The 14,229-nt window shown below is 43.3% G+C and overlaps 1 protein-coding gene across 3 annotated transcripts in view; it reads right to left on the bottom strand.

The window, feature by feature from the left end:
- Positions 1-2,040: 2,040 nt before the first annotated feature.
- AGK (acylglycerol kinase) overlaps positions 2,041-14,229 on the bottom strand; it is a 41,344-nt gene continuing 29,155 nt past the window's right edge. For all 3 annotated transcript variants that reach the window (XM_006278274.4, XM_059726470.1, XM_059726471.1), the window contains 6 exons: positions 13,338-13,395; positions 11,368-11,515; positions 10,513-10,610; positions 8,449-8,519; positions 4,063-4,147; positions 2,041-2,467 (listed from right to left, as the gene is read on the bottom strand). In XM_006278274.4, coding sequence (XP_006278336.2) covers positions 2,330-2,467; positions 4,063-4,147; positions 8,449-8,519; positions 10,513-10,610; positions 11,368-11,515; positions 13,338-13,395 — 598 coding nt within the window. In that variant the 3' untranslated portion in view covers positions 2,041-2,329. The remainder of the gene's footprint in view (positions 2,468-4,062; positions 4,148-8,448; positions 8,520-10,512; positions 10,611-11,367; positions 11,516-13,337; positions 13,396-14,229) is intronic.

The raw sequence follows: 14,229 nt of genomic DNA, 5'->3' as shown, positions 1-14,229 counted from the left end.
CTGTTGTCTCTGCCCCTCAGTCTAATTCTTCTATGTTAGTTCCCAGTGCAAATGGCAATGCAAGCTTCAGCACATCTCAGTAGGTTGACTGAGAGAAGTCCCCCCAAAAGCTGGCTCTACCCTCCCTTCCTCAACCTAGCTTGGGGCAAGTTGATGATTTCAATGTAGGTCTGAAGTGCCCCTGTTAAAATAAGTCGAGTGGGACTAAAGCCTGCATATTCCTTTCTACTCTTGTTGTGTCTACATGTGCTATTAGTGCACAATAAACTGGCACATATTGCACTGGAGTTTAGTATTCCTGGGCACCATATTTGACCCTGTTCTTGGGACCATAGCACGCTGAGCTGGGTTAGAGCAGCCTGGGGCTGCTCCAACCCAGCTCAGTGTGCTGCAGAGGGGTTGGCCGGGGCATGAGGGTCCTCCATGGTGGGGCTAGGTGGCAGGCAGCCCCTGTGCTGGAGCACCCTTGTACCCTGGCCAACCCTATGAGCATCTACACATGCACTGCTGCAGAGTAAGAAAACTCCACAGTAGGATAGTACTTGTATTTACAAGTGCTATCTTGCTGTGGAGTTAGTTAGTTTACTCCATCCTAAGAGCACTGCACGTGGAGACATTTACTGTGGAGCTAATTAGGTAACTGCAATAAATGTCTCATGTAGATGTGCCCATGGAGGTAGCAGTGCTAAACTGGATAATTATATGCTCACTACTCCCTCCATTCTTTTGACCAATGAAGAATAACACAAATCAGTCCCTTCCACCAATCTAAAAAGCGCAAGCCTTCCTGCCTGAGGGCCTGCAGGCTGGTGGTTATGCAGTGTTGTCCTGTTGTTTGGAGGGGGGGGGAAGCACAGCACCAACTGTTCTGTTAACTTATAATTTCTTTTTCCTTGCATGCTCTTCACCTGAGACCAGAAATTACTTTCCCCCCCCCCTTTAGCCCATCTTTTTTTAAGGTTGAGCATACAGGCTGCTGCAGAGACATTGGAGATGGCTCAGCACAGCCAAAGTTAGAAGGAAGCAACTGGGCCAATGCACCTGCAAAGGACATGTGATCTAATACAACAAAAAGGCCAATGGATTCATTGTAGACCACTGCAAACTTAACACAACTTAAGAGGAATGCTTCAGCCTGAGTAAAAACAGCAACCACATCCAAAATACATGAGGACAGAGTTTGCTCAGTGCATGGTGCTAAGCAAACCAGAATCAAGCAAGTTGATGGCTGAATTAAGAGAAGTACAGACAGCTGTTGCGAGTCAAAGCCATCTCTTTACAGTGACTGAAGCTTTAACAGTGAAAAAATCTCTGAGAAACAAAAGCATTAGGGGCTAGAGCTCTCTTGTGGAAGTGACAGCTCTCTACGGAAAGATTACGGTATTTTAAGTTAGGAACAAAAGTAACTGGGTAAGGATGTGTATAAAATTAGGAATGTGATAAAACTGTCTTTTGATGCCTCTTATGCTACTATAAAAACAAGAGCATTACTTAGTGAAAAGCAATGCATCTAGAACCAGATCAAAGGAATTATTTATACAACACTGCTGAATATTTTTTTGAAGTAAACAGTTTGGTAAGACAAAAAAATAAGTATCTCCACATTAAAAATGTGCCTTCACCAATCGCTCATGGATCCAATATGCGGTTGGGTTAGCAGTTGAATAAGAATGAAGCAGTCATTCCCTGGATGAAAAGGACCCTTGAAGCAAGAGGGTTTTACATATGGGTTTTACTGTGCATCTTAAAACACTAGCTAGAATAAAACTGCAAGGGATATCAGTGCTTGCACTTAGTTCAGCTTATGCTCTTATCTCCCTCCCTCCTGATACAGGAAGCTCAAGTACAGGCACACTGCTGACAAAAAGATGGGAATTTAGACTAAAATGAACCACCTATCTGCTATGGCAATACCTGCACTTTGTAAACTCCCCTCCTACTATCCCAGCAGTAGCGTCATGTTCAAAACATTTCCTAGAGCCCAGATTTTTTGGATCTGAACAAGGTAAGATAGCCCCAACACTCTCAAACAGGGATGACTGCATTTTCCATTTCACTTTAATGAAGACTGGCAGTATAACTAGCATCTGCCTGCAGTGCTATTAAATGAAACAATGTTGTCTTTAGACAAAAGAAGATGCCACTGAGTTGATGTGCGTTTCTCAGAGTCCAATGTGCAGTTTTACTTCCCTTGTTACTTGTCAGCAGCTCTCACCAAAGCTGCTGATACCTGACATGGAAACGTGCCAATTAACTCAGGACTCAGGCTGAGTTCTTTGGGGGAGGGTATTCAGGAGACTGTAGATTTGATGACTTGGGTGAATGCCCCTCACTTCACCGCTGCCTGCAGCCCCTGCTTCCTCCTTTGGGGGTCGCAGAAGAATCGGAGTTTCCTAGGTAACAACTTCACCTCCACAGGCATGGCTTCATACTCCTCGCTGTCTAAGCCGAAGAAGCCTTCTGTGCCCTGCCAAAAATCGCAAGGTAGCTTGGAGTTAGTGGTGACTGAGCAATAGTCACTACAATGCTCTAACTAGTGCCTGAGCCCAGTTATGTTTCTTAACAGGCTACAATTGGAGTAACGGCTGGATCTTCAATCTCCTGTCTTTCAGCCTAGCTGGTCTCCCCAGCACAAACAGAACTGTACTGGTTGACCTAAACAGATTAGCAGACTGCTGCAGATTACCTCACTTAATAACTAATTGGCAGTAATTAAATGCTAGGTAGCTTTAAAGACCCGCAATGCTTATATTTAAGGATTCTAATTTCCATGGAATTACACAGAACAGTGAGGTGGTGTTTTCTTGGCCTGACCTGGTGGTAACAAGCTAAAATAGTTGCATAATAGTCATGATTGCTATGCCACAGGCACCTCTTTATACTGGTTTTGTCCTATCCATCCCCACTGCTATGGCACAGCTAGCAAAACACTTGACTAGGAAGTCATCAATCAGGCCCGGAAGTGGCTCCTCAACCTCCAGGCCAGAATAAACTGATGCAGCCAAGTGAATAATCCCACTGTTTTTATATAGTCACACATGTAAAATCACCCAGGATTAAGGTTTAGGCATCAGAACAGTGCACATGTACCTTCTGTAACCTAATCAGGGGCCTGCCTTGGTTACCCAAGTCCTCAGCAACAGGTGAGGTGCAGAGAGTATTTTGTTAACAGACTCCACATTTGTGGCTCAACTATATCCAGCCCAGAGCCCTAGTGCTTTTGCATATTTTCAAGTCACAGACTTCATTGACACTGGAGCCACATGAGAACTGGGATGCTGCCTAATGAAAACATTCAGCATTCAACTAGCAGTTTAGGGGAGGACTTAATCAGAACAGAGTCGATTGCCCAAAAGTTTCTCTATTCCAAAAGCCCCATGTTCCATAAGTAATATTAAGAGTCCTAAAAAAAGATTACAAATATCTGAAGACAAGGATGACCTATTACACACAGACATCATCTCCATGTCGACACAGGGCTCAGTTCTTTTGATGGGCTGTCTCAGGATGTTAAAGCCACACATATATACCCAGCCTGCCATATTTCTAGGAGGCAACTAAAAACTAGTCCTGCTCAAGCAGGACTGATTTTTTTCCTTTCCTCCCTTAACAACCTTTTTCCACTGGGAATGCCACACACTGTTCCAGAGTCTTGGGATTTATGCTTATCACAGATCCTTCACCTCTTAGGTAAGCCTCTATCACAGCCTGCACAGGTCTCCATAACCCTACACTTCTGTTCTCCATTGTCTAACTCCCAGCAGTGCTCTTCTCAGCGATCTAAAAATAGACTTCAGTATCCAGAGTCCAGTTAGCTGAGGTCATGGGTATGCACCAAGCTCCGTGCCTGGGCAGGAAATCATATTTTCCTTTTCCACTGGGAGAAGGGACAGGAGGGGGCTTCACTCTACCCTGGGTTCTCGATCAACCGCAAGAAATGCTGAACTCAGGATTCCATCCATACTCTCCTGGCTGACTCACTCCATTGGACATGGCCAATTTCCTACACAGTGAGGACGGCAAGATCACCTATGATGGAAATCAGGGTTTCTCTGGTCTCACCTCCGGAAGCTTTAAGATGCATTTGCTGGCTTGGAGACACAGGCTTCCTTCAGGACACATCTGGGGGTCAAGCATCTTTTGACTTCTGTTTGAATCCAAAAAGAAGAGATAAAGATTAGCTTTCCTAGCAGATGCACTCATGGGTAGAGGCATAGGTGCTTGGTAGGCTTAATACCTCCCTAAAAAGAGCAAGTGAGGGAACATTTGTCATAGTTAGTGCAAGGGAGGGTTCATGCTCAGAGTTAGATGTTGCTTCTTCATGACTGCCAATATGCCTTGAGCGGGCCCAGTTTATTGTTGCTCTTGGTCTTGCTGAGAAGTCTGCCCACTCTGCCATCCAAGCAGATGGTTTTGTCCATTGACAAGCAGGGCTGGATCACTCCTACAATGTATAAGTACTGTCTTCTCATGTAATGCCAGACCCCCAACAATTAATTGGTGGCCTCCCCAGCCCTGTTGCTCCTCCAAACTCAGTAAATATTTGATTAGAAAAATTAAGCTAGTTCACTTGTACTGTATTTTTAAGTCAGAGTTTGACAGAAGCTCCTTCAGTTTCAGCATGAGTCCAATGAAAATTAAAGGTTGCCTTATTAGCATCTCGTGTGGAAGGCCAAAGCCCATGGTTTTATGTCTGAAAGAAAATGGTTACCTTTATAAACTATATCAGTTTCTCTCTCTCTAGGGGACAGTGAGAGTCCCATTACCTGTGCACTTCAGTATTAGATGTATTTATTTTGGTACTGTTCCAGATGTAGGAAAGGACTCTGATGCCTATTTTTTTCCAGCGAGAGAAAAACAAAGCCAAGTGACTAGTTTCAGAAGTCTGGGGCACAGTGGGGACTTGAACCTAAGTCACCCAAGTAGTGTCCTTTCCACTGGATCATCTCTTAAGTTACAAAACAATGCTCTAATATGGTCAGGCTCTTTGCAGTGTTAATTCACCAAGGGTGATAGTCATCCTGATACAGAAAGCCAACTTGAGTTCCACACTTACAGCCTTGCTACAAGACTTAAATGGCACCTCGGCCTTTTGCTAGCCCTCTACACAAGAACACATGGGCCCCGTCCCACATGACATGGTCATTATGCCTCTGTTCCCACACACAACAGTCAGGTAGGTAAGCAGAACAGTACACAGGCCCAGGATTATCAAGCAGCAGAGCAGAACACTCTATTCCACCAGAAAACCATGGATCTACAGAACCAGTAGAGAGGACACATCATCATCTGCCCGTAAACATTTATGGGGCTCGGAAAGCTATAATGGGCTGGTAAGAAGGGGGTATTCAAAGACCTTCCTTGCTGCTCAGCATCACTCAGCAGAACATGGTGTCAGCAAAGCCTCAAACATAACGGCTGTGTACCTATGGGAAAAGTACTCTTAAGAATAAGCACCATCAAGCCACAGAGCACTGGGAATGAGAGAAGGTGACCAGAAATCAGGGCTAACGATAAACAGTCCAGGGAGAAAAGCTAACAAAAGAGGGGCAGCTAAGGAAACAAGGACCACAGATGAGGGTGTGTGTGTGTCATATATACATATACACACACATCTATATCTAGATATAAATAGATATAAAGATTAATAAGCAATTGCATGGAAGTAGTGTCCTCCTAGCAGTATAATTATATATTATTGGCAGCACGCTCTGCTGACAGTGCTTTACAAGCAGTAAGGCATACTGCCTTCGAGAAAAAATCTACCACCTAAGGCTGTGGACCTCACTAACGTATCCATAGAGGCGGACTCCTCTGTCCACTAAGGGCCCCAAGGAAATAAACGTGGCCCTACAGGGAGCAAGGACAGCTGCCAGCCTCAGGATCAAGGAAGACAAGACAGAAACAGGACACGGAGCAGAAAGGCTGGAAAGGGAGGAGGTCAGAGAATCAGACAGACATATAAGAGGACAAATACATCCCTAGAGATCCAACCCGAGGGCCAGAAATGGGCTCAATTTCACTCAGCTTCTTACACTCATGTAAAGAGAGGAGAGAGAGAGACAAAACAAAAGCAAAACAAGAACAAAAATACCTAATAACAGCACAAGTTGCCAAGTATGCCCCACCATATATTCTAACTCTGAAAATACAAGCACCTATAACCCACAGCATTATACAACAGGGGATGTGCCTTTCTTACCCCCGATGGTGACCACGCACATGCCATGAAGTGACAGCCCACACCGTTCAATCCAGTGCTCAAGCTGGAGTGTGGGGTAGGAAATTACTGATGGCTACAAGGCCATCTCTCTCACCTCTCCTTTCTCCCTACCCAGCAGCAATATGAAGGTTTGGTGCACTTTAAAATTCAAGGCATGACTCTTGAACTTCACTGGCTCTTGCCCTCTAGCCCTTCCTTCTGGTTCCCAAGTGGCCACTCCAAACTGGCCCCATATCCCGGTCTCCCACAAAGATTGCACAGAAGGGCAGCACTATCAATCACCTCCACACCTGCCTGTACACAATATTGCTGAAAATATCCCCCTCAATGCAGAGCTGCTGGCTATGTAAAGCAGAATAGAACCCTATCACACCATCTCACACAGATGTTCTTGAAGACAAGCTCCTCTGCTTGGGACACTGTGACAGAGACTCTGCAATGGAAATGGCTTTGGAGAATTTCCTTCAGGTGACATTTAATGGCAGCTCTCCCATCCAAGCAGTTGGCTTGGTTCATGTCTACCTTGTAGGAGCAGCCTTTTCAAATGTCTTCTCTTTCAAGGGCTGGGCAGTTTCCTTCTTTCATTTTCTGAGACTAAACTAAAAAGACATGATTCTTTGAAGCTGCTGGAGCTGCAGATTTCTGTTGCTGTTGCTAATTAGCTCCAGCCAGTAGCATAAGTATTGCGTATTATTGTACTGGTGACTGAACGTGAATGAGAGGCCTCTCCCTTTGGAATCCAGCTAATTCTCTCACACCTCTCTGATACCCTGGACATCTTAACCAACACAGACTGCTTAGAAAGACAGGGTCCTTTTGCTGCTGATGGTAACAGTAGCAACATCCTTTCCTTCTACAGGTCTTTCAAGCACAGATCCAAACTCGGTGACCTACAGTCAAGGCAGCTGATGTGCCTTACACAGCAACACCTGATCAGTTATGTGCTTGTAGGTTGGCAGATTTTGTTCCTGTTGAGGTAAGGTGGCATGCTCAAATAAGGTGCCTGCTGCTATTAATATTGTAAACAAGATGCAGATGTGCAGTTACCAAAGGGCATCTAAAAGCTACTTATAACATTTCCAAACTTTTCCATTTGGCTTCACTAGAGGGGGCCCTAGGGCTGGAGAACACCAGCAGCAGCTGAAAGGCCAGCTGTTAGGAATGGGGGAAAAGTATTAAAAAAAAAAAAAAAAAAAATCAAAAAAAAAAAAAAATCAGACATTTCAGGTCCCTTTACTTCAATGAAAATGCAGTATTACTTGGTAACAGGGTCACTTGCAGGAAACAATCTCTGATCAGCATCTAACATGTCTTAATGGCTTACTTGCAGATCAGGAGAAATAAGTACAATCTCCAGAGTGCCCCACATGATGCAGGTGGTAGGTAATGGGTAAGAAGGCTGTGAGCCTGGGACCACCCTCCCTCCCCTAGAACTCCCTTCTCTGCCCTGGTCAGTCCACACCACACCATCCCCCTTAAAAATGTACTTCTATCCAAAGGTCTTTCCAGCTCAGTCTTCCCTGCCACTGAGGAGTTAACCAGCAAAAAGACTGAAGATCTTAACTCCTTCTCTTAAAAAACCTGAATGTGGAATGAACAAGACACTGTCTAAACATCAATGGATCGGTCACATTGATTCTACTCCATCCTGTCTCCCTAATCCCACCATACAAGATTTCTGGGGCAGGGGTATTATTTTCATGCCCATTTTTAAAGCACCAGGCCCCTAAGGACACTGTACTAAACATCAGTCACAGTACCAAGGAAGAAGTTCGAGCCACACGGTGTAGAAACAAGTACCAATAACATTAAAAGTAACGTGGGTTAGAAAGACAAAACCCATGATTCTCACAAGGCATTCTCCATTTCAGTCCACACAGCTTGAAGTTGACATAAGGTGACCATAAGAACATCTGGGACACTGCTGCTCCCCATCCCTGGTCAGTGGCACTGCTGCAGGCAGTGGCAGAGGCCAGCAGGGTGCATCATGCTGCTCCGTCTCCCCACCAGACTACACCCCGCACCCCTGTGATTCTGGGACTCTCATTTTAATTTTGACCAACTGGCCAGGACTGGACTTCAAAATCCGGGACTACACTGGCCAAACCGGGACCTATGGTCACCCTACGCTTACAGTATATACCACAGAGAAACCAAGAACATAGAATTAGTTTTGTGACCAATTTAAAATATCTTACATCTTAAGGTGGCCTTCCAATACTCACCCTCTGTTTATGAAATTTCCCTTGCTAACTGTATCTGGTTCAATGCAAATATTCATGAAGTCTTCTGTGTGCTATGGAAAAGATTTAGAATCCAAATAGTTACTGTGGGTCATACATGCTATGCAGCAGTACATTCAAGAAACCCCTGCACAGAAAGAGCCTGTTTCCCCATCCCAAACTGTCCCTCACAGAAGTCGTGGCTGATTGGTTGGTTGGCTGGGGTTTTTTTTGAGAAATAAAAGGATTTTTTTTTAATTTACAGAGACAGTGTCAAGTTAAAACCAATATCTTAAATTCTCCCATACCAAATAGCACTATTAAGCAAGAACGTTAAGTATTATTATTCTAATATTTACATTGTTGGTCTTTTTTTTTGTATTTTTCCCAACTGCTATGGAGAACAAAAATAGACCATTCATTTTTACTTTTGTTCACACCATCAGTTCTTAGTCAATATGTATTGGATTCAGTATGTGTTAGAATTAAAAATAACATATTTCATTTAGTCCTTGGCTTTGTAAAAACACAGATTTAAGTTCAAACTTTACCACGCTCTCTCTCTAAACTCCTAGCTCAGCTGAATGCTGGCCTTAAGTGTCTTATCTGTTACATACCTTTAAGACTGGTCTACACAAAAGATTTTGCAAATAAAGCAAAACTAAAGCTTTTCAAAACTGGTTGACGTAATCATTTTACACTGGCAGATGTTCTAAGGTAGATGCAGTCCTACTAACAAAAATACATTTACTAGTATAGCATATTTTATATTTTACCTCTCCAAGGTGCATCTATACTAGGAGGATTTTTAGCATATGTATATATGACAAATCTTTCTGAATATGGGTCAGATCTATGTCAAGTGAGGAAGGGAGAGAGGAATAACACTTGTTACTCATGGGTCACATCTACAGATTGTGGAGCTACACGGTGGATTCCAAAGGATCACTGTCTAGATGGGTGGTCATAAGACTTGATACATGAAGGTGCTCAGGGTTCCTAGGATGAGACTGTGGTTATGTGAGCTGTTCTGTTCTAACTGTGCTGGTGACCAGAGGTGGCTATATGCCCCTCCACCTCCCACTTAATAAAGCGCCATTACTTATTGTTGCTGCTTTGAAATGAAGTAAAGGAATAAAGAGGTGACCCCAAGCACTGGATTGTGCTAGTGGAACACTAAAGTTCCCATTAATATACTTAAGATCACTGGTCTCAAACCAGTCCAGTTCAGCAGTGACTAAAGCTGTTGCTAACTCTGCAGTTCTCAGCATACGGATGTCCCCACCACAAGACCATCATAACAGCTGGCATAGACTAATCTCTGTCCTGTGGAAGGTCAGCACAGGGGATGAAAGGGTGTACCATGTTGCATTGTTTGTCTTTAGTCCTACAGAGCTAGAACTTTGGCCCAGCACTTACCATCAGAAGTAATGACCAAAATCTACCCAGAAAGTTTTCACAGTAATGAAATCACACCAGCCATGGAGAGTTTTAGGGACATGAACAGCTGTGTAAGCATGCCAAGGAGACTAACAGGGACAGCTTATTTGATTTGCCCCTCCAAAAAAACAAAACAAAACAAAAAACACCAGTTTCTACCCTCTTTAAATTAAAATGGCTGCTGTCCTTATTTCAGTGCCAACACTTTTTAGTCCTTCACTCTGCAGTCAGTAGAGAGAAAAAGATGACATTTCAGGCAGACACCCAGGCTCACTGCCTCACTTCAGCAACAGTAAAAAAATACCTCCACTCTCCCACCACAGGGCAAGGAGAGGAAGCTCTTCTCAGGGGGACTTTTTCCTGCTCTGAAATCCTAAAGCTTGAATCTGGTTTGTGAAAGCTCCCTGTAATACCTGCTTTTCCCTGTCTGCCCAACTTGGGTCTTGCAATCCAGTCTCAAATGTCCCCCAGAATCTGTACAATGACCTGTAAAACCAGCCCACCCTTGAACTTCTCTGTGGGCTGATGCTCCTACAGGCATTGCATACAGCACAAAGATGGGAGCTCAACGAGAAAGGAATGTCTTGGCCTGGAAGGGAACACTCAGAATTTAAACTGTGCTCTCACCGTCAGATCAAGCTTCCTGTTCCGAGTCGTGATGGAGAGTTCAATGGTGGACAGCTTCATTTCTTTCCAGGCCTCATGAGCTGCCTCTTGGGGGACTTCTGAGAATCCAGAAAGGAAGAAATCATTAAGCAAAAAGTAAAGTACACAGACCAGCGTTCTACTGCTGTGAAGCATAAAAGATCTGTGTCAACTAAAACCACTTCAACTCACTATTTCCACAAGCTCTATTTCTTTCATATTTCTGAATCTACAGTGGGAGAGGGGGATGTTGTGAGGGCCAAGTAAAGTTTGTGCAGTAATCAATCAAATTATCACCCACGCTGCATTTAAGTCCTAAAAACAGTCCCACAGACTGACAGGTCTCCTGAACTTTTATTATAGGAGCATTTACCAGCCTATAGAGGGAATGCTGCTAAAGCTGTGACATTCAGGTGCAGTACAGATGTCTTATGGGAACTCTCTACCCCAGCCAGAACCCCCAAGGTTCACAACCAAACTATTTGGTCTTCCTTCTAAGTTGTCTCATCTAGTCGAGATCTGAATGGACTATATCACTATGGAGCAAACAGGATACACAGAGATGTTCTGTTCCTTTATGCACACACATGATTAAGTAGGAATAACCAAGAGAGTAGCATCACTGTAGTGAGTATGACAGGGCCTTTGGGATGGCAACCACAGAGAAAGAGCAGCAACCATGAATAAAGCCTTGGACAAAGTTTATATATTGCAGCTGATATTCAAGTATAAAAATGTGCATACAGGATCTCATCTATTAGCCTCTCCACAAAATGGCCTTATCAGTACACACTGCACTTCTGAACAGAGCCTGTCTCAATATCTATACCCACATACCTTTTGCAGGATGTGACCAGTATTGCAGAAGTCTTCTGTAAATCCTCACATATAAAGGGGCTCTGGGCAGCTTCTCTTCTGACTCTTCTGGAGGTCTCTCAGTTGGACCCAAATACATGAGAGAGGCCTGATGCTTCTGAGGCCATTTCTGGGATTTACAAAAAAAAGAAGGAAAAAAACCCAGCCTTCTGTAGTGTAACAATCTGTTTATTCTGGCTGAGGGACTGGGAGGGGTCATCTACAACCCTCTAAGAGTAAAAATCCCACCACCTGCTCATCCCACTTTTAAGGCTCCCCAGCCTTTAGATTCCCTTATAGGAGATGATGTTCTCCCAGCTGGTAAGGACAATGAAGGCTCCACAGCCAATTAAGCTGATATTTAAATTAAACACACTCCAGAAACTCATCCAGTAGCCTACACGCACACAGTATTCATCTATTCTTCTAGGCATAAGACTATATTAGGGCTTGCAAGTCATAAGCTTTGTTTGAATCTTAGACCATACATTATTGAGCCAGATTCCTCCACACGGTTGAACACAAGGGAAAGATTCCAGTACAACTTGCTTATATTAATGAGACAAAATCAGGCTTGCATAGGAAAAGTAGCACATGCACGACAACTGTAAGCACAGGACAAGCAGGGCCCTGAGTTTAGACTCTCTTTCAAATTACCACAATGTCTCCAACACTAATGATACTCTTGCATGCTTCATAGTTCTCAGCCATCTTTTTAGAAGGAAGTGTAATGCTCTTTTACACATCAAATGGTAAGCTATTTGCCCTTCCCACTGCACTTAATTATGGCCACCCCATTTCAAAAGGGCATAGAAAATGGCAGAAGGCAAAGACAGACTTTAAAAAGTGGAGAGATTTCAGATGAATATAAAACAACTCGTGGCATTGAAAAGGTCAGTCAGACTCTTTTAGCTATATTAAAAGAAGGAAAAAAGGGGCCCTTCAGGATATTATATGATGAATAGATGTTAAGCATAAGGGATAACCAGCCTATGGATCCCCATTGATTATTATTGCGGCAAAAAATGGAACAATAATGGTGTTTTCAGGTTAGTTATTTATATGAATGAGATGAAAATCCTTAGTTACATGGGGTAGGATACAGATGTATACAGTTACCAATACTCATTTTCAGGATAGAAAAGCCAACCACTATGTTCAGAAGACATTTCCCATGTGCCATGCTATGACCTGTCAGTCAGTGATCAGGGCATTAACACCCCTCTGAATTATCCCGTGCTGGCCACTGCCATAGATTAGGAGGAGAGGGGCAGTGGGGGGGCACTATAAGACTTAACCACTGTGGTGGTTCTTGTGTGTTCTGACTCTATTCACACAAAGCTTGGTTGGTGTGCCAACAGTAACAGTGATCAGATAAGGAGTGAGAGCGGAAGTGCAGAACCTTTAATGCAGGTCAAATTTTAAAACTTCATAAAGTTCCCTTAAGCATCAGAAAACTTTAAAGGTGAGACATAAACAATTAACCTTCATGTTTATTTTATTACACATGGGCGCCTGCAACTGTCTGATTATCAACATTCACATGCAGTCTAATTATAGACACATCTTCCATCAGATGAATAAATCAGAGGAAAATATTATCATCAGAAAACCTGGAGCAAGACTGCATTGAAGAAAGGAGGCTGAGCACCCTCTCGTGGCAATCGTCTGCCCCACAGTCTCTCCCTGCCTTCACAAGTGGTTATTAGTCCCCCTAGCAATTTTGAATATTCTTCAGCAGCTCCTCAGACAAGGTGTTATAATAATGAGAACACACACACACACTCCCCTCTCAAATGTGTGTGTTTCTAGGTGGTTCAGTAAACTGTTACATATGCAAACAGTTTACTGTACTTCACAAAATACATACACTGCCTTTCTCCACCCTGTTCCCTGTTACATAAGGTTTCCCTTTTCTTCTTTAGTTACCTATGGAGGCAGTAATACTTTACCTTGAGTGTACTGAAAAGGTGAGCTGCTTTGGTTTTCAGAGGCCCAAGGTACCAGTATCTAAAGAAAAAAATACAGGATTTATGAGAAACTTATGGGTGTGTTGGGATTGTGCAAAATCTTTCCTGGTGCAATGTATACCAGCCTGCATAGACCTGATATCCACTGAGGTTCATTCTTTCCTGCATTCCTAAACTTCAGAATACAAGAAAAATGAATTTTGTACATTGAAACTGTTCTTGGCTCATTTGCACACAACAATTAGAACTACCAGCTGCTGTCCTTTTGAAACCCCTTCTCCAAGCCTTAAGGTAGTTGTTCTATGAGGCAGTTCTTCTGAGGTAGTAGACCCATGTCCACCCCCTAAGGTAGTTATTTTATGTCCTGTATTCTGTTATTTCCCATGCACCCAACACCTGAAGGACTGATCAGCACTATTTCCCTTCAACAGCCTGGGAAATAAATGGTTTCTGCTCTGCAGCTACGTCATCAGATATGCAGGACCTTTTGATGCAAACAATTATGCATAAAATGTTCATCTGGAGCCAACCCAGCATTTATTAGTTCAGTGATCAGAAGACAGTCATCAAAAAGTATATTCTGTGACACTTTTGGCAGGAATTGAAGGACATCTCTATTGAGCCTGAAGTTCTTTTCTGGAGTTGGGCTACATAGGCTGTGTGCATCTGTTTTTTGGCAACTGACTCCCAATGTGCAATTTCACTATACAGGGAAAGTTTCTTCCTACTGGCTTAGCTGTGGATGAACATCCAGAACTGAGCGCCATAAGGAAAGTGAAAAGTTAATATCTGCAAAAACATCAGAACTGAAAATAAAATGCTAATTTCATGTGACAGGAAACACCATAACATTTTATATTCTAACCTATTTACT

Source organism: Alligator mississippiensis, chromosome 4 (assembly GCF_030867095.1).
Source record: "Alligator mississippiensis isolate rAllMis1 chromosome 4, rAllMis1, whole genome shotgun sequence".
In the NCBI taxonomy this organism is placed as follows: domain Eukaryota; kingdom Metazoa; phylum Chordata; order Crocodylia; family Alligatoridae; genus Alligator; species Alligator mississippiensis.
The sequence above is the reverse complement of the archived record's forward strand: the minus strand, read 5'-3'. Positions and strand labels throughout refer to the sequence as shown.